The 19,259-nt window shown below is 62.0% G+C and overlaps 1 protein-coding gene across 1 annotated transcript in view; it reads right to left on the bottom strand.

Annotated features, from left to right (window-relative positions):
* The window catches only part of CEMIP (cell migration inducing hyaluronidase 1), a 141,666-nt gene that overhangs the window by 30,026 nt on the left and 92,381 nt on the right, over positions 1–19,259 (bottom strand). Inside the window, exons 11-16 of the mRNA XM_054713239.1 lie at positions 17,687–17,819; positions 16,208–16,399; positions 5,888–6,063; positions 5,410–5,619; positions 2,159–2,364; positions 931–1,000 (exon numbers count right to left, since the gene is read on the bottom strand). Coding sequence (XP_054569214.1) covers positions 931–1,000; positions 2,159–2,364; positions 5,410–5,619; positions 5,888–6,063; positions 16,208–16,399; positions 17,687–17,819 — 987 coding nt within the window. The remainder of the gene's footprint in view (positions 1–930; positions 1,001–2,158; positions 2,365–5,409; positions 5,620–5,887; positions 6,064–16,207; positions 16,400–17,686; positions 17,820–19,259) is intronic.

The following is a 19,259-nucleotide window of genomic DNA, read 5'->3' as shown; positions in this document are numbered from 1 at the left end:
AGGAGGGCAGTTAGGGGCGACCTGGCTGGCAGGAGAGGGCAGTTGGGGGCCACCGAGCCTGCAGGGGAGGGAGGGCAGATGGGGGGGTGGGACCAGGCCTGCAGGGGAGGGTAGTTAGGGGTGACCAGGCCTGCAGGGGAGGGCAGTTGGGCATGATCAGGCTGGCAGGGGAGGGCAGTTGGGGGCAATTGGGCCGGCAGGGGAGCAGTTAGGCATCGATCAGGCTGGCAGGGGAGTGGTTAGGGGCTGATCAGGCTGGCAGGGGAGTGGTTAGGGGCTGATCAGGCTGGCAGGGGAGTGGTTAGGGGGTGATCAGGCTCGCAGGGGAGTGGTTAGGGGCTGATCAGGCTGGCAGGCAGGCAAGCAGCTGGGAGCCAGCAGTCCTGGATTGTGAGAGGGATGTCCAACTGCCACTTTAGGGATCAGGCCTAAACGGGCAGTCGGACAACCCCCGAGAGAGGGTTCCCAGATTGGAGAGGGTGCAGGCTGGGCTGAGGGACACCCCCTGCCAGTGCATGAATTTCGTGCACTGGGCCTCTAGTCTCTATATATAAAAACCTAAGTGACCGTTACCACCAGACAACCGGCCAACAGCCATGACGTGCACTGACCACCAGGGGGCAGATACTTAATGCAGGGGCTGCCCCCTGGTGGTCAGTGTACACCCACAGCCAACCTCCCACAGTCTCTTCCCCCGCAGCTGGCCGGCCCCGATCAGTCCCGATTGGCGGCCGGGCTGAGGGATCCCACCTGTGCGCTCTGCTCCCATTGGCTACGATCACCAGGGGACGCAGGCACATCCATCGCTGAAAACCAGGGCACCCCTCAGGCCTGGGGCTCGGCACACACGTACCTCAGGGTTGGCGGGGAGCCCCCCGGACCCCCCACCGCACCCCTGATTTCCTCCCAAGAAGAGACCCCCCCGCTCACCTCGGACCCCGCGGCGGAGCAGTTCACCAGGTTGTTGTTGGGGTTGGCCATCCAGAAGGTGGACACGCCGCTGCGGGGAGGGGTGGGGGACAGGGTCAGACACGGTGCCAGCCCCGCACTGTGCGTGTGTGGGGGGAGGGGGCCTGTGGGCTCGCCTCGCTGCCGCTGCTCCCAGGAGCCCCTTAGCGATCGGGAAACCCTGGATTTTTTTTAATCTGAAACCCACTGCTCTCAGGGGAGGGGGGTGCACGGAGCCTCAGGACTTGACCTGGGCCTGGCTGTGTGGGTGGCCGGGCCTGCGTGTGGGTGGAGCCTGAGATGGTGGGAAACAAACCGGAGGCAGGACGGTGGCCGTGTCTCAGGGAGCGGCCTGGGCTCAGAAGGCCGCTGCAGAGGGAGCGGTCTCTCTGGTCCACACGCCATCCGCGGGGCCCACGTGGGAGCCGAGGGGCAGCCACACCACAGAGGGCACTACATGGCGTCAGGAGAGGGCACTACGTGGCGTCAGGAGAGGGCGCTACGTGGCACCAGGAGAGGGCGCTACGTGGCACCAGGAGAGGGCGCTACATGGCACCAGGAGAGAGGGTGCTACGTGGCACCAGGAGAGAGGGCGCTACATGGCATGAGGAGAGGGCACTACGTGGTATCAGGAGAGGGTGCTATGTGGCATGAGGAGAGGGCGCTATGTGGCACCAGGAGAGGGCGCTACGTGGCACCAGGAGAGGGCACTACATGGCACCAGGAGAGGGCGCTACGTGGCACGAGGAGAGGGCGCTACGTGGCACGAGGAGAGGGCGCTATGTGGCACCAGGAGAGGGCGCTACATGGCACCAGGAGAGGGCACTACGTGGCATGAGAGGGCACTACGTGGCACCAGGAGAGGGCACTACGTGGCATCAGGAGAGGGCACTACGTGGCATCAGGAGAGGGCGCTACGTGGCACCAGGAGAGGGCACTACGTGGCACGAGGAGAGGGCGCTACGTGGCACCAGGAGAGGGCGCTACGTGGCATGAGGAGAGGGCGCTACGTGGCACCAGGAGAGGGCACTACGTGGTGTCAGGAGAGGGCACTACGTGGCACCAGGAGAGCCCGAGGCTGAGAACCGTGGTTCTCCGGGGACAAGACGGGCGACGGGCACCGGGGAAGGGACCGCGCCCCCTCTCGGAGCGGCGGGGGGCTCGGGGCCGGCTGTGGGCGTCGGCGCGGGCGTGGGGGCGGGGCTCTTACTTGCAGTCCTGCCGGGGCTTGGGGATGTAGCCCGGGAAGGCGTCCTCCGTGATGGCCTTGCACATCCTGCTGTCCCGGTCGGAGGGCAGGAGCGTGCCGGCCTTCACCAGGAGGCCCAGGCAGTGGTCGAAGGTGTTGCGCTCCTCCGGCCCGTCCTCCGTGAAGAAGCAGTGGCCCAGCGAGTCGTAGCCCACCACGTCCTTGATCTGCGGGGCGAGGGGGGCCTGTCACCCGCGTCCGGCGGCTCACGGGCTCGCCACGTACCCCCACGCAGCAGACGGCGCCTGCCACGCCCCAGGCTCTGCAGGGAGCATGGGGGGGGGGGTGGAGGTGGGCCGGACACAAGTGTGGGGCCTAAAGAGGTCCAGCTGGAGCCATTCCGGCCGAGGCTCCAAGGGCTGGGAAGAGGGATAAAGCATGCCCTCCCCTGCCTGCCTGATCAGCCCTAACTGCTCTCCCCCTGCCTGCCTGATCACCCCTAACTGCTCTCCCCTGCCTGCCTGATCGCCCCTAACTGCTCTCCCCTGCCGGCCTGATCGCCCCTAACTGCTCTCCCCTGCTGGCCTGATCGCCCCTAACTGCTCTCCCCTGCCTGCCTGATCGCCCCTAACTGCTCTCCCCTGCCTGCCTGATCGCCCCTAACTGCTCTCCCCTGCCTGCCTGATCGCCCCTAACTGCTCTCCCCTGCTGGCCTGATCGCCCCTAACTGCTCTCCCCTGCCTGCCTGATCGCCCCTAACTGCTCTCCCCTGCTGGCCTGATCGCCCCTAACTGCTCTCCCCTGCTGGCCTGATCGCCCCTAACTGCTCTCCCCTGCTGGCCTGATCGCCCCTAACTGCTCTCCCCCTGCCTGCCTGATCGCCCCTAACTGCTCTCCCCTGCCTGCCTGATCGCCCCTAACTGCTCTCCCCTGCCTGCCTGATCGCCCCTAACTGCTCTCCCCTGCCTGCCTGATCGCCCCTAACTGCTCTCCCCTGCTGGCCTGATCGCCCCTAACTGCTCTCCCCTGCCTGCCTGATCGCCCCTAACTGCTCTCCCCTGCCTGCCTGATTGCCTCAAGATAGGCCTCTGACACACAGGCTGATAAGCTAATGAGGACACGTCTCCTAACCGGTGTGGCTCAGGGGATAGAGCGTCGGCCTACGGACTGAAGGGTCCCAGGTTTGAAACTGGCCAAGGGCACGTGCCCGGGTTGTGGGCTCGATCCCCAGTAGGGGGCGTGCAGGAGGCAGCCGATCCGTGATTCTCCCTTGTCATGGATGTTTCTCTCTCGCGCGCCCTTTCTCTCAGATCAATAAAATACATTTAAAAAAATGGCAAGAGCTGGGCTGGCATGGCTCAGGGGTAGAGCGTCGACCTATGAACCAGGAGGTCAGGGTTCGATTCTGCTCAAGGGCACATGCCCGGGTTGCGGGCTCGATCCCCAGTGTGGGGCGTGCAGGAGGCAGCCGGTCCCTGATTCTCTCTCATCATGGATGTTTCTCTCTCTCTCTCTCTCTCTCTCTCTCTCTCTCTCTCTCTCTCCCTCACTCTCCCTTCTTCTCTGACATAAAAATATAGTTTTTAAAGATAAAAAAAGCAAGTGTGACCATCACAAATGCACGGTGGCACCGGCCCCGGGCATCTCCTGAAACGCAGGAGGAAGCGGTGGGCTCGAGGCCCCCGTGGGACGCAGGCCGGCCGAGCAGGGCAGCTGGGACTCTGGACCAGGCAGAAAGGTGGGTCTGGTGCCGCTGGCTCGGCCGCCGTGCCCAGAGAAGCCAGGGATCCCCCCGCTTTGATGTGAAATCTCTCTCGGTGTTTAAACCGTGGGAGCGGATTTGAATGTTTCTCTAAACACCGCGTCCAGGCCAAAGGAAACACATCTGGGGCCGGCATGGCCCCTGGGACATCCGGTCGTAAAGTTCACGGGGGGCGTGAGTTCAGGTCGGTGTGAAGGGGGTGCGGGGCAGCGTACAATGACCGGTTGAGAGAATAAACGATCGCATGTTTCTCTAAACACCGTGCGAGCCAAAGCAATCACAAGCTGGAGGTGCCACTCTGTACCGTCCAGTTGGAAACGTTTATAGAAAATACTAGAGGCCTGGTGCACGAAATTCGAGCATGGGGGGGGGGGAGGTGGGTCCCTCAGCCTGGCCTGCACCCTCGCCAATCCAGGACTGCTGGCTTCTAACCGCTCACCTACCTGCCTGCCTTATCGTCCCCTAACTGCTCTCCCCTGCCAGCCTGATCGCCTCTAACTGCCCTCCCCTGCCGGCCTGATTGCCCCTAACTGCTCTCCCCTGCATGCCTGATTGCCCCTAACTGGTCTCCCCTGCCAGCCTGATTGCCCCTAACTGCCCTCCCCTGCTGGCCTGATCACCCCTAACTGCTCTCCCCCGCCAGCCTGATTGCCCCTAACTGCTCTCCCCTGCATGCCTGATTGCCCCTAACTGCCCTCCCCTGCTGGCCTGATCAACCCTAACTGTTGTCTCCTGCTGGCCTGATTGCCCCTAACTGCTCTCCCCTGCCGGCCTGATCACCCCTAACTGTTCTCCCCTGCCAGCCTGATTGCCCCTAACCACCTCTGCCTCGGCCCCCACCACCATGGTGGCTTTGTCCGGAAGGACGACCAGAAGATGTCCGTCAACCTGGTCTAATTAGCATGTTACCCTTTTATGAGTATAGATAAGTTGGCCTCGGCCGGCATGGCCCCGTGGTTGAGCATCAACCTAGGAACCAGGAGGTCAGTGTTCGATTCCCGGTCGGGGCACAGGCCCAGGTTGCGGGCTCCATCCCCAGTGGGGGGCGTGCAGGAGGTAGCCGATCCATGATTCTCTCATCATGGATGTGTCTATCCCTCTTTCCCTCTCCCTTCCTCTCTGACATCAATAAAAATGTGTTTTGTTTTTTTAAAAAAGAACTATCTGTACAAATCAAGACAGGCCTCTGGCACACAGGCAGACGCCACAGCAGTCCTGGTGTGGTCCCCTCGCCTCGGCTCACAGACTGTCCCACTGCATGGCCCAGGGAGGACCCTCCCCACCACGCGGGCACCCCCCTTCCCCCCGGGACCACCACAACCCTGCGTCTTGGTGCCCTTTGGCCGGGAGCCAGCCCGTGTTCTCCTCCTTGGCTGGCGGCTGCTGTCATTTGAGGTCGTGTGGTTCCGCCCCGAGGCCCTGGACTCGGTGACCCGAGAGCCGGCTGCGTGGCGGGAGGGCGGGAGGGCCCGCGAGGCCCGTTCCCCTGGGAGGAGGGAGGAGCGCTCACCAACAGGCCGTTGGAGCCGTGGACGGTGACGCAGCGCGAGAAGGTGTGGTGGATGGACAGGTCCCGCACGTAGGTGGGCGGGTCGTAGCCACCCCGCTCGTCCAGGTCGCCCGCCAGGTGGAAGTGGATGGGGTACTGGCCCACCAGCTGCTGCCCCATGTGCCGCAGCTCCACGCCCTCCAGGTGCGCCGCCGAGAAGCCCCGGGCGAACTGGGAGGAGGAGAGACCGAGTCGGAGGAGTCGGGAGTCGCTCCCTGGCACCTGGTGTGGCTGGTGGGGCTGGTGGGTGGGGTGTAGGGAGCCGTCCCCTGTTGGCCCCCATTTCTCTCGTGCCCAGTCCCGGTGGGTGGACAGCAGGCCTGCGGTTAGTACGTAAGCCTTCTCCACCCTCCGGAAGGTTCTCCCGCCTCGGCCCCTCTCCTGGCGTCCTGGGAAGTCTCGGGTGGGGGCTGTGGCCGCGCGGGCAGGCCCCTCCTACCTTGATGTGGCCCCCGAAGGTGTCGAAGTCAAAGAAGCTGCAGATGTGGCTGGTGTAGGGGTAGCACCCGGCCTCCATCTCGCCCGCAATCACCAGGTTGCGGCTCAGCAGCCCCACCTCGGCCCGCATGTCCACGCCGTCGATCTCCTCCCCGATGTGCATGTACCTGGGCTTCCCTAGGGCAGATGCGGGGGCGGGGGCATGAGAGGGGCTGCGTGTGCCCCCGGGGCTCCGGGCCCTCCCGCACGGGGCTCCCTCTGCGGCCTGTGTGGTGGCCCCAGGCCCTTTGCACAGCAGGAAGCGAGGGAGAGGAGGCTGCCTCTGAGCCAACAGCAGGCTCCCCGGCCACACATGCTCAGACCGGGGGGCGGGGGGGCGGCACAGCTGTTTGTCCCCCGGATCCGCCCCTCTTCCGCTTTGCGGTACTGACGTCTCCGGGGTGTTCGGCAGACACAGGGCTTCCCGGGAGAGACAGGTGCCGGGCGCCCTGCAGCTGCTGTGGGCACGGGACGGGCAGAAGCGACGCCCACCCCCTCGGGGGCCCAGCTCTCGCCCTGTCCCCGGCTGGCATGTGGACGCGTGGGGGTGATCCAGGCCTTACCCCCCACCCCCCGCGAGCTCGCGCCCCGACCACCCGGCGGCTGGGATTCGCAGGGACACGACGCACCCTCCTCCCCCCTCCCTGTGAGGCCCCCCACAACAATGCGGCGCCGCCCCGGCCTGGTGTGGCTCAGTGGGTAGAGCGTCGGCCTGCGGACTGAAGGGTCCCGGGTTCGAGTCCGGTCAAGGGCATGTGCCTTGGTTGCGGGCACATCCCCAGTGGGGGGGCGTGCAGGAGGCAGCTGGTCGATGTTTCTCTCTCGTCGATGTTTCTAACTCTCTCTCCCTCTCCCTTCCTCTCTGTAAAAATCAATGAAATATATATATTTTAAAAATCAATAAAATATATTAAAAAAACAAAACAAAAGCAATTCAGCCCCAGCCCGCCTTCATGAAAGCGAGCCCGTCCGCGCCCGACGGGCTTCAACCTCCGCGTCTGCAGCCACGCTCTCTAGAAGCTTCTGTGCCCAGCACGGCGGCCGGCTCCGGGTGTCTGCACGGTCCCGCTGGACAGCGCAGGGCTCACCAGCCCCGCGTGACCCCATCACGCCCTCCCTCTCCCTCCCCCCTCCCTCCTCCTGGCTGGGGAGGGAGGGTGCTCTGTGCCTGTGCCCCAGGCCCCACCCCCGCCCCCGACCCCGGGGTGGGGACAAGAGCGTGAAACGGGGCAGCTGTGTCTGATTATCAGCCTGATGGCCGCCTGCTCCACAGTCCCCAGGACTTCCCTGGAGCAGAGGCCCCGCCTGCTTCTCACTGGGTTGTTGTTGGCGTTCATCCTCCCCCGAGGATACGTTCCCATTGGTTTTTAATTTAATTTTATTATTATTTTTAAATATACTTTATTGAATTCAGAGAGGAAGGGAGAGGAAGAGAGAGAGAGAGAAACATCCACGATGAGAGAGAATCATGGGTCGGCTGCCTCCTGCACGCCCCCCACTGGGGATGGAGCCTGCAACCCGGGCCTGTGCCCTTGACCGGGAATCGAACCCAGGACCCTTCGGTCCACAGGCCACACCAAGCCACACCTCTATCCACCGAGCCACACCAGCCAGGGCCCATTGATTTTCAGAGAGAGGGGAAGGGAGAGGGAGAGACAGAGAGAAACATCGATGGGAGAGAGACGCATCGATGGGCTGCCTCCTGCACGAGCCCTGACCAGGGCCCGGGCCGGGGGTGGAGCCCGCCACCCGGGCATGTGCCCTTGACCGGAATGGAACCCGGGACCCTTCGGTCCGCAGGCCGGCGCTCTACCCACTGAGCCACACCGGCCGGGGCCTAGCCTGCCCCTAGCTGGCTCCTGGCGGGACGGCCGACCTGGCTGCGGGCCCTTCCCCTTCCCTTTCAGGAGCAGCCACCTGTCCCGTGGCCTCGCAGCCTGGACCGCTGCTCAGCCGCCGCCTGGCGTGAACATCAGAGCGCACGCCTCCTCCGGCCTCCCCACCCCCCGGGGCGCAGACCACATGCAAGGCCGTGGCCCACCCGCTCCCAGCCCAGGAGGGGCCCCTCCCGCCCGCCTGCCTGCCCGGGCCGCCCAAGGCTGGGCCTGCGGGATCTCAGGATGCTGACGCCCTGGAATCTGCAGATGCGGGGGGGAGGCGGGGGGGAGCGGGGTGGGGGGGGGGGGGAGGTGTTTCTCTGAAGCCCCTGAGTTCAAAGCGGCGAACCTGGCTCGCGGCAAGGCCAAGAAATCACCCCCGAGGAGCCAGAGCCAGCTCCCCGGCCTGCCGCACAGATGGCCCCAGTGCCGGGCACAGAAGCTTCTAGAAAGTGTGGCTTCAGCGGCCAGGGGGTCAGGAGTCCAAACCAGCCCCACGGGCCAGCAGGGCTGGGCCCTGGGCAGTCGGGGGAGGGGCTGGGGGAGGAGCTCTGTCCATTTCGGTGTCTATACCCGACCCCCCGCCCCCCCCCCTGTGCCCCTTGGCAGGGGGGCCCCTCCTCCAGCTGCAACCCGCATCGCCCCAATCCGCTCTGTCACCTCCGCACCTCCTCCTGGGACCCTGACCGCCGTGTCCCGCTATGAGGGCCTCCAATCCCACCAGGACCGTGTCCACCCACAGCCCTGACACCCCCCTCACACCTGCTAAGTCCCCCCGGCCAGGGCCGGCCCCACGCCCAGGCCCCACGCTCAGCCTGCCTGCAGAGTTCTTCCCACAGAAAGCTGGGCCCGGCCGGCGTGGCTCCGTGGCTGAGCGTAAACCTGTGAACCAGGAGGTCAGGGTTCGATTCCCGCTCAGGGCACATGCCCGGGTTGCGGGAATCCCCAGTGTGGGGCGTGCAGGAGGCAGCCGATCCATGATTCTCTCTCATCGTGGATGTTTCTCTCTCTCTCTCTCCCCCTCTCCCTTTCTCTCTGAAATCAATCAATCAATCATAATAATATTAATTATTTTAATTATATTAACCCTTTGCACTCACTTGCTTTTTTCTCGATTCCTTTATTCTAATGCTAACCGTGTCGAGTCACACTCGACATCCGAGTGCAAAGGGTTAATCAATACTATCCATATTAATATTAAAATGTCAGCAAACACCTCAGGAATAAAAGGTTTGTTTTTTCTTTCATTTTAAATCTTAATTTATTTATTTTTACTTTTATCACATACTTTTGTGCTCTATCTACACTGAGTGGCCAGATGATGATGATCTCTGAATGCACGATCATCTGGCCACTCAGTGTATATCCTATAGCATAAAAGGCTAATATGCAAATTGTCCCCTCGACCAGGAGTTCGACCAGCAGGCAGGCCGGCCAACCGCCCATGTCCCCTCCCCCTGGCCAGGCTGGCCGGACCCCACCCATGCACGAATTCATGCACCGGGCCTCTAATACACACACACACACACACACACACACACACACACACACACACTGAGTGGCCAGATTATGATGATCTCTGAACGCATAATCATCTGGCCACTCCGTGTCCTTCTCTTGAGCCCCTCATTGATTGGATATCAGAGACACTATAAATCGTGCACCTGATCAGTTCTCCCCTTTGCACCGGCTGATAGAAAGCTCAGGGCAGACAGGTGGCTGATCTCCAGCCAAAGTCTAGAATCCTTTTGGGACCCATTGGAGACACACATACACGGAGTGGCCAGACGATTAGGCGTTCAGAGATCATCATCGTCTGGCCCCTCAGTGTAAAAAGGCAATGCCGCATCCGAGGTCACGATCATTAACTCTCCTATTTCCTGTGAAGGGCACTATAACTTAGTAATAAAAGTTTTCGACGACAGCAATCTTCCAACAATTGTGTATTATTTCCTCTTTGAAACCTCCGGGGGCCCAGCCCGGCGTGGCTCCGTGGCTGAGCGTCAACCTGTCAACCAGGAGGTCAGGGTTCGATTCCCGGTCAGGGCACAGGCCCCGGGTGGCGGGCTCCATCCCCAGTGCGGGGCGTGCAGGAGGCGGCCGATCCAGGATTCAGTCTCATCACGGATGTTTCTCTCTCTCCCTCTCCCTTCCTCTCTGAGATCAATGAAATCTTTTATTTTTTTTTAAAAAAAGGGCTGGAGCCCAGGATGCTCCCACCAGCCTCACTCCTGTGATGGTCTCGGTCGGGCCGCTTGCTCTGTTCCCGGGGGAGCCGGGCCGGCCGGGGTGCAGGAGTGGCTCCCGGGTGGATGGGGACTGAGTCCCCCCGCCCCACCCCCACACGGGAGCCCCTATCAGACCCGCACAGAGCCCTGTGGCCGGCCAGCCATCTGCCGCTGCGTTCCCAGGCCACGCCCAGGCCCCTATCCCCCCGGGAAGCTGAGCGCCCGCCCATTTCCCGGCCTCCGCCCTCCCTCCCTCCCTCCTCGCGGCACTGACACTGAGTGAAGCTGGGACAGCAGACGAGGCTGTGTTTGGCCGGAAGCCTCCAGAAGGGCCGTGAGCGTGGGCACGGGGTGGGGGTGCCTGGGAAGCAGAGGGGCTCAAACCCTGGCCTTCCTCCCCAGCGGCCACGTGTGGAGAGCGGCTACAGCGTGTGGACAGGTTCAAGCCTCGGGCTAGTGAGAGGGCATGGCCCTCTCATGGCAAAGCCACATGCAAGTCCCAGCGTGGAGGGCAGAGCCCTCCCCGCACCACGATAGCCAACAGCTAGAGTTGTCGGCTTGAACCTATGGTCCGAACACGTGGCCCCACGTGGCTGAGTGACGTGGGCTTGATAGAGTTCAGGTGCATGTAACTGAGTCAGATCGAAACCCACGAGAAGGTTGTCAACATCTTGGCCACGCCCTTACTTTGCCTCAAGGCATCTACACTGATAAAAGAGCAAGATGCAAATTGACCGTACCTTCGCGACACCCACCAGCCAATCAGGAGCGAGTATGCAAATTAACCCAACAAAGATGGCGGGGGCGGGGAGGGATGCTCCGGGCCTCTGGGCAGCGTGGGAAGGCGGAAAGGCGGCTCCGGCCCTGACCGGTGTGGCTCAGTGGATAGAGCGTCGGCCTGCAGACTCAAGGGTCCCGGGTTCGATTCCAGTCAAGGGCATGTACCTTGGTTGCAGGCACATCCCCAGTGGGGGGTGTGCAGGAGGCAGCTGATCGATGTTTCTCTCTCATCAATGTTTCTAACTCTCTCTCCCTCTCTCTTCCTCTCTGTAAAAAACCAATAATTTTTTTTTTTTTAAAAAAAAGGTGGCTCCAGCCTGAGCGAAGGCGGTGCCGGCAGCCAGGGGAAGGAACGCCCATTCTTGCACGAATCTTCATGCATCGGGCCTCTAGTCTGGCTATACAATAAAGACACGGCTTGCAGTCCGTGGTGCTGCCGCTGGCTCTCCATCAGAGAGGGCAGCGTCCCACCCGGACCCAGCTTTCCTTCTCCTGCCGGTCTTTTCTCCATCCCTCACCGGCCCCTCTCGGGGTCACCGAACCCGGCTGAGCTGGCGCGGCACCTCAGGCGCCCAACATGGGGCTGAGGATGCCATGGCCGGGCCGGCTCGCCACAGCCACGCTGCTGCGGCCCTGGCCCTGCCCCCCAGCCCTCTCCCCGGGGCGGGCACGCTGCTGGCCACTCTGGGGTCAGGAGGAGGATGAGCATCGAGGGCCATCGGGCGGGGGAAAGCAGACCCACGTGCCAAGCGAGGCTCTGACCCAGCGGGGCCAGCGCGTGTGCGGGACGGGCCGGGGCCTGCCCTCCGGGCCCCCGAGGACCAGCCTGAGGGGCTCGGGGCGGGTCCTGGGGAAGCGCAACGTGAAGCCACGGAGTCCGGGTTCCTCCCGCCGCCCGGCCGGCTTCGGGGGGAGACGCGGGATCGGGACCTCCAGGGAGGGGGACGGCGGAGGTCGCACAGCCTGGGGCCGGGCCGCTCTGGGCTGGGATCCTGCCCGGCCCACGCCCACCAGGGAGACGTGCGTGGCCGGCACCAGCACCCCCACACCTTCGGGGTGACGGTCACGCTCTGCCTGCACTGTCGCCACGTGGCCTCTCGCCTGCAGCCACGGACACGGGAAACCCGGCTCGCGTGTCCGAGCAACGGACTTTCTAACTTTAGTTGGAATTTTATTTATTTATATTTTTATAAAGTTACCATTCTGTTTTAAAATTTATTTATTGGTTTCAGAGAGGAAGGGAGAGGGAGAGAGTCAGAAACATCCATGACGAGAGAGAATCATGGATCGGCTGCCTCCTGCACGTCCCCACACTGGGGATGGAGCCCGCAACCCGGGCATGTGCCCTTGGCCGGGAATCGAACCCGGGACCCTTCAGTCTGCAGGCCAACACGCTATCCACTGAGCCACACTGGCTAGGGCTATGTTTATTTATTTAAAACTAGTGGCCCGGTGCACGAAATTCGTGCACATTAAAAGGGGATTGATTAGAGGAAATATTGTAATATTGCTTTCTGCCCTTTCTCTAGAATAGAAGTGTCAGAGATGAAAGAAAATTAGTAAAATGTCTATGAAATTCTCCCTCCTGTCAGAGTCTGGGGCGCCCCGCGGGAACTAGAGGCCAAGTCCTTGCCCACCTGCATGCACCTCAAAATCGCATGAGACCCAGACCCGGCCGGCCCCACCCTTGTCAAGCCCTGCCAGGCAGGGGGCACAGCCTCAGGTCCCCAGGCCCGGTGCTGGGGTGGGGGGAACAGCCTGAGGTCCCCCGTCAAGCCCCACGGGGGCAGGTCCCTGCTGATTGCTCGTTAAGGCTCGTTAGGGGAACTCGGCCTTTGCTGTGGATGCAGCCATCTTGTGTTACGGAAACCCCCACCCTCCACTGTGGGCGCCGCCATCTTTGTGGCTGAGTGACAGTCAATTTGCATATTCCCTCTTTATTAGATAGGATTATGTTTTTACGGATGTCAGAGACAGGAAGGGAGAGGGAGAGAGAGAGAGAAACATCCATGAGGAGAGAGAAGCCTCCTGCACGCCCCATACTGGAGATGGACCCGCAACCCAGGCATGTGCCCTGACCGGGAATCGAACCCTGACCTCCTGGTTCATGGGTTGATGCTCAACCACGGAGCCACACCGGCCAGGCTGGAGTTACACCTAAACAGCCACGTGTGGCTGGTGGCTACCGCATTAGGCCCCGGATTTCCTGGAGCCTCAGTCTCCACATCTGTGGTAGCTGCCCCTGGAGAGGGAGCGGACGGAGCGTGTGCGTGTGGGCGTGTCACGGCCCTCCCGAACAGGGGCGTCTCGGAACGAGGGGGCAGGGCGGTCACCGCAGAGCGGAAGGCGGGGTGACCAGCGGGCGGCACGCCGCGAGGCGCTCTGATGGCCGTGTCGGGAGGTGTTGGGAATTAGCCTGCGGTTGGCGAGACCAGGAACTGTTTTCTTTTCGGATGATTCACACGTGTTCATGGCTCTGTTACCCCCATCTGTTTCCCATCAGAAAACCCGTAAAGACGCCTGTTTACTGGAAGGGGGCGGGGAGGGGCGGCCCAGGAAGGCGTGCGTGTCCCGCTCTGCAGCAGCCTGGGAAGCTGAACCCTGGGAGAGGGGGGGCAGCTGCCCAAATGAAGGGAGCAGGTGAAGTCCCCCCTCTTTCGGGGGGAGACGGAGAGCCAGAGAGAGGGGCTGGGGCTGAAGAGAAGGCATGTGAGTCCCCAGGACACACACACACACACACACACATGTGCACACATGCATACACTCACTCACATGCACATGAACTCACTCACACTCACATGCACACACATGCATTCACTCACACACACTCACACACATGTGCACATACACACATGCACGTATATGTGTGCACACACGCACATGCACTCAATGCACTCACTCACACATGGACACACTCACACACACACATGCACATGCACACACTCACATACACACATTCACACATGTGCACTCATGCATGCACACACTGATACACATGCACACACACTCACATGCACACACTCACACACATGCACGCACACACATGCACACACTCACACACATGCACACACATTCACTCACACACATACATGTGCTCACATGCACACACATATATGCACACACACTCTCATGCACACACACGTACATGCACACACACACACACATGCACAGGCACACTCACACACACAGACCCCTAGAATTCCTGACACTGTCCACCAGGAGGCGCTGGTGAGCAGGGCCCCGTGGACCGTCCCCTCTGAGTCTAGCCCTTCGGGGCGGGGTCAGCTGGGGGTGGGCTGCTGCAGACACAGTCACCGGCCTGGCTAAACCCAGGGCGGCCGGAGGGTCCCAAGGGAGCCAGCGTCCTCCCCTCCTCCCCTCCTCCCGCACTCGGGCCCAGAGCAGCCCAGCTGTCTCTCCAACGGGCCCAAGAGGCCTCGGGAAGCAGCTGGCGCCCTGGTCGATGTGGCTCAGTGGATAGAGCGTCGGCCTACGGACTGAAGGGACCCGGGTTCGATTCCAGGTCAGGGCACATGCCTGGGTTGCGGGCTCCATCCCCAGTAGGAGGTGTGCAGGAGGCAGTCGATGCATGATTCTCTCTCATCATGGATGTTCTCTCTCTCCTTCTCCCTCTCCCTTCCTCTCTGAAATCAATAAAAACGCATTTTTTAAAAAAAAGATTGCGTTGAATTTTACTTTCTGTGGTTTTATTTCCAGAATCGTGTATTTTGAATCGAGTGGCTATGTTTTCTCACTCCACAGCCGTCTCCTGCCCCCAATCCTACTACTTGTCTGGTGTAGCTGGTATTTCTTTCTTTTTATAAATATATTTCTTTGTTAATGTCAGAGAGGAAGGAAGAGGGAGAGAGAGAGAGAAACATCCATGATGAGAGAGAATCATGGATCGGCTGCCTCCTGCACGCCCCCCACTGGGGATCGTGCCTGCAACCCAGGTACATGCCCTTGACCAGAATCGAACCTGGGACCCTTCAGTCCGCAGGCCGACGCTCTATCCACTGAGCCACACCGGCCAGGGCTGCAGCTGGTATTTTTCCTGCTCCCGGCAATGCTCCCCATTTTCCCCAGGACGTGACCCTCTCTCCGTGTGAAGCCGTCTCAGTGGGGCTGTCCGGGCAGGGCCTGTCCCCTCCGGGCGGAGGGAGCGCGCACGGCCGCCGGCCCAGCCGGTGCTCGCGCTGACCGTGACCTCTGAGCTCTGTCCCGGGGACGAAGCGTGGAGCCTGCAGACAGGGACGCCCCCGGGAAGCTGCCCGCCGGTCCCCGGCCCCCCCAGGCCCCTGCCGCCGCCCTGTGCCCTGTCCTTTCTCGGCCCGGCCCGTTCGGCCTCTGAATTCCGTTTGGATGAACACCGTCGAGTTGGACTCTGTCGCTTGCAACCAGGCCGCCCGAAGGGACCCATCCCTCTGGCCACTGCGCACCACTACCCCGGTGACGGCTGAGGTCCCCTTTCACCGCGAACCCTCTGCGATTCCGTGACCTCCCCCACCGAAAACGACGGGGCGTCCGCGTCGAGATGTAGGAGAAGGAAACCCACAATCGAGGGAAAGAAGAGATTGTAACATCCCTGGCTGGTGTGGCTCAGTGGATAGAGCGTCAGCCTGCGGACTGAAGGGTCCCGGGTTCGATTCCGGTCAAGGGCACATGCCTGGGTTGCAGGCTCGATCCCCAGTGGGGGAGGCGTGCAGGAGGCAGCCGATCAATGATTCTCTCTCATCACGGATGTTTCTATCTCTCCCTCTCTTTTCCTCTCTGAAATCAATACAAATACATATTGAAATAAAAATGTGCCCTGACCAGTGTGGCTCAGTGGATAGAGCGTCTGCCTGCGGACTCAAGGGTCCCGGGTTCGATTCCGGTCAAGGGCATGTACCTGGGTTGCGGGCACATCCCCAGGTGGGGGGTGTGCAGGAGGCAGCTGATGGATGTTTTTCTCTCATCGATGTTTCTGACTCTCTATCCCTCTCCCTTCCTCTCTGTAAAAAAAAATCAATAAAAAAAAAAAAAAAAATCCCTGGCAGATGGCACGATTACCTAACAAACGTCCACTCCCCCGTGAGAGAAGCAGGGTTCCCCACCCCAGGCGTGGCGGCCACGTGATAATGCTCCGGCCAATGGGACGCGGGCAGGGACTGCGAGTCCTGCGCCCAGGCCCCCAGCGTCCTCCCGCGTCTCTGTGCACCCCTCTTGGAGACCTCCAGCCTCCCCCACAGCGTCCAGGGAGACGGACAGCCACAGGGGGCCGGCCTGAACCCCAGACAGCCTGCAGGTGGACGAGTAAGAACGGGCCCTTTTGTTACGCGGCGCTCGCTGACGGATACAGGCCTCCCCCCACCCCCAGGTCCCGCCGGCCTGGGGCGGGGCGGGGGCGCGTCCTACCTGCCACTCTGACCTGGTTGGGGGCACAGGCCCTGCAGGGCAGTACCCGGAACTCCTCGGCCTGGTACATGGAGTAGTCGGTGCTGGCCACCACCACGGTGTCCCCGGGCTGCCACGACCGCACGTCGGCCTCCAGCGTCAGGAGCGTGCTGTTGACGTGGGTGTCGATGATGACGGTGAGTTTGGGCCTCACTGTGATGGGAGGGAGGGAGGGAGGCGGGGAGAGAGTGAGCGGCGGGCCTTGGCCCTCGGCGCCCTTTGCACGGTCTGCCTCCGCCCGGCCCGGCCCTCCCTCAGCCAATGCCAGGGTTGCCTGTCCAAACCCCTGATGGCCAGGCTCGCGCCTTTCCCGGCGTGGCGCAGGTTTCGGGGAGTCAACAGACACCCCACCCGCAAAGAGCCATTCATCGGCTCCGGCCGAGGAATTTTCCACCGAGTGGGGCCACCTCACCACACCCACTTCGCTCGAGAAGGAACACAAATACAGTTCCTCCGGGCCATGATTGACAGGAGCCGGGAGCGTCCCCCCCCCCCACCTACCCCCACACCCCGCCCCCCCGCAGACCTCCCTTCTGGAGACGGCCCGGCGCCTCCCGAACCAACCGGCCACTTCCAGCCCCTGGTAATGAGCACCTCCGGGGCCGGGTTTAAAATAGCAGCAGCCGGCCCCGGCCGGTGTGGCTCAGTGGGTAGAGCGTCGGCCTGCGGACGGAAGGGTCCCGCCGGGTTCGATTCCCGGTCAAGGGCATGTACCTGGGTTGCGGGCTCCATCCCCAGTGGGGGGCGTGCAGGAGGCAGCTGATCCATGATTCTCTCTCATCATGGATGTTTCTCTCTCTCTCACTCTCTCTCTCTCTCTCTCCCTCTCCTTTCCTCTCTGACAGCAATAAAAATGTATTTACAAAAATAAAATAACAAACAGCACCCAGCCCTGGCCGGTGTGGCTCAGTGGATAGAGCGCCAGCCTGCGGACTGAAGGGTCCCAGGTTCGATTCCCGGTCAAGGGCACATGCCCGGGTGGCGGGCTCGATCCCCAGTGTGGGGCGTGCAGGAGGCGGCCGATCCAGGATTCTCTCTCATCATGGATGTTTCTCTCTCTCCCTCTCCCTTCCTGTCTGCAATCAATAAAAATATATTTTACAAAAAGAAGACTTTGTTGGTTAAAGATAATACTACTAATAATAACAGCACCCAAAGGGGCCAGGGGCCGCGTGTCCGGGCAGGGGGGTGGGTTGTGGGGGGCTGCCGGGAGGTCCCCCTGTCCATGGCACCCTTCCCTCTCTGACAGACGAGTGGGCAGGGCGGGGGCTGCTGCCTCCCACCGGCTCCCAGACCCTTTCAGACCCTTCAGTCTGCACCCTCCCCTCCTCCTGGGTCACGGTCAGGGGGTGAGGGGGGCCCAGCCGTCCAGGCCCAAGGCCCGGCCACCAGCCCAGGAGACCCAGCGCAGCCGCCTCCGTCCCCGCCAGGCCAGCTTACCCGGCTTCCCGCACAGGAACCGCACGCGGTGGGGCGGGCAGGCGTGGCCCCCGGCGTAGCAGGCGAACCTGTAATCCTGGCCGCGCTTGTAGACGACCTCGACGGTGAGGTTGGCTCCGTCCGCCGTCCTGGCCTGGGAGGGGCGGGGGAACGGAGGCAGAGCACAGCCATGATTTCCCCCCCCTTTTTTTTTTTTTGTCCAGAAGAAAGGCGATGAGTCAGGCCATAAACACACGCTCGCGAGTCTAAAATCGTCCCCGAAATAAGCATGTGGCCGGCCCCGGGGCTGGCTGTCACATTCCGGCGGCTGCCCCGGTTCCGGGGTGAGGGCGCAGGGGGGGGGGACCCACGCCCTGCCCCGGGGCCCACGGGGTCGGGGTCCAGGCCGGGGTCACTGGGCCTCGCCGGGGACATGCTAAGCCTTAGCATCTCAGGAGACGCTGCAAGAGCAGGTGCACACTGGGAGCCGGCTGGCTGGATGCAGCTGGACCGCCCCCTCTTCACCCCCCGCCCCCCCATCCCACACCATGAGCCGTGGCTGCAGGAGGAGACCACGCTCAACACCACGTGGGGACTCCTTTGGAAACGGCGCCCAGGCCCCAGCCAGCCGGTGTGGCTCAGTGGATAGAGCATCAGCCCGCGGACTGAAGGGTCCCGGGTTCGATTCCCAGTCAAGGGCACAGGCCCGGGTTGCAGGCTCGATCCCCAGTAGGGGAGGCGTGCAGGAGGCAGCCGATCCATGATTCACTCTCATCGTGGATGTTTCTCTCTCTCTCTCTCCCCCTCTCCCTTCCTCTCTGAACTGAATAAAAATCCTTGGGCCCCAGCCAGTGTGGCTCAGTGGATAGAGCCTCGGCCTGCGGACTGAAGGGTCCTGGGTTCGATTCCCGGTCAAAGGCACAGGCCCGGGTTGTGGGCTCGATCCCCAGTGTGGGGCGTGCAGGAGGCAGCTGATCCATGATTCTCTCTCATCGTGGATGTTTCTCTCTCCCTCTCCCTCTCCCTTCCTCTCTGACATCCATCCAAACGTATTTAAAAAATGATAATAAAATAAACCTACGCCCAGGCCCCTCCCTCCTGGAGTCGGGGATCTGACGGGGTCCGGGTGTGGCCAGGGCACCGGACCTGGGGAACGTGCCCGGGATTCCAGTGGGCGGCGAAGCGTGAGAGCCCCGCCTCGTAGCCACGGAGATAAGTGTTCCCGTCTGTCATCTCCTTCCACCTCAGGGCGGACGGTCCTCCCTGCTGGCCGCACCGAGGAGGAGGCAGAGACTCCGGGATCCGAGGGCTCGCCCAGGGCCACCCAGCCAGCACGTGGCAGAGCAACATTCGCTTTTTGTTGTTGTTTTAAAAATACTTTTATTGATGTCAGACAGGAAGGGAGAGGGAGAGAGAGAGAAACATCCATGATGAGAGGGAATCGTGGTTCCGCTGCCTCCTGCACGCCCCACGCTGAGTATCGAGCCCGGGCCTGTGCCCTTGACCCGGAATCGAACCCGGGACCCTTCAGGCCGCAGGCCGAGGCTCTATCCACCCTGCAACACTGGCTGGGGCCCAAAGATTTTTATTCAGT

Source organism: Eptesicus fuscus, chromosome 25 (assembly GCF_027574615.1).
Source record: "Eptesicus fuscus isolate TK198812 chromosome 25, DD_ASM_mEF_20220401, whole genome shotgun sequence".
In the NCBI taxonomy this organism is placed as follows: domain Eukaryota; kingdom Metazoa; phylum Chordata; class Mammalia; order Chiroptera; family Vespertilionidae; genus Eptesicus; species Eptesicus fuscus.
Note: the sequence above shows the minus strand (reverse complement) of the source record. Positions and strands in the feature narration are given on the sequence as shown.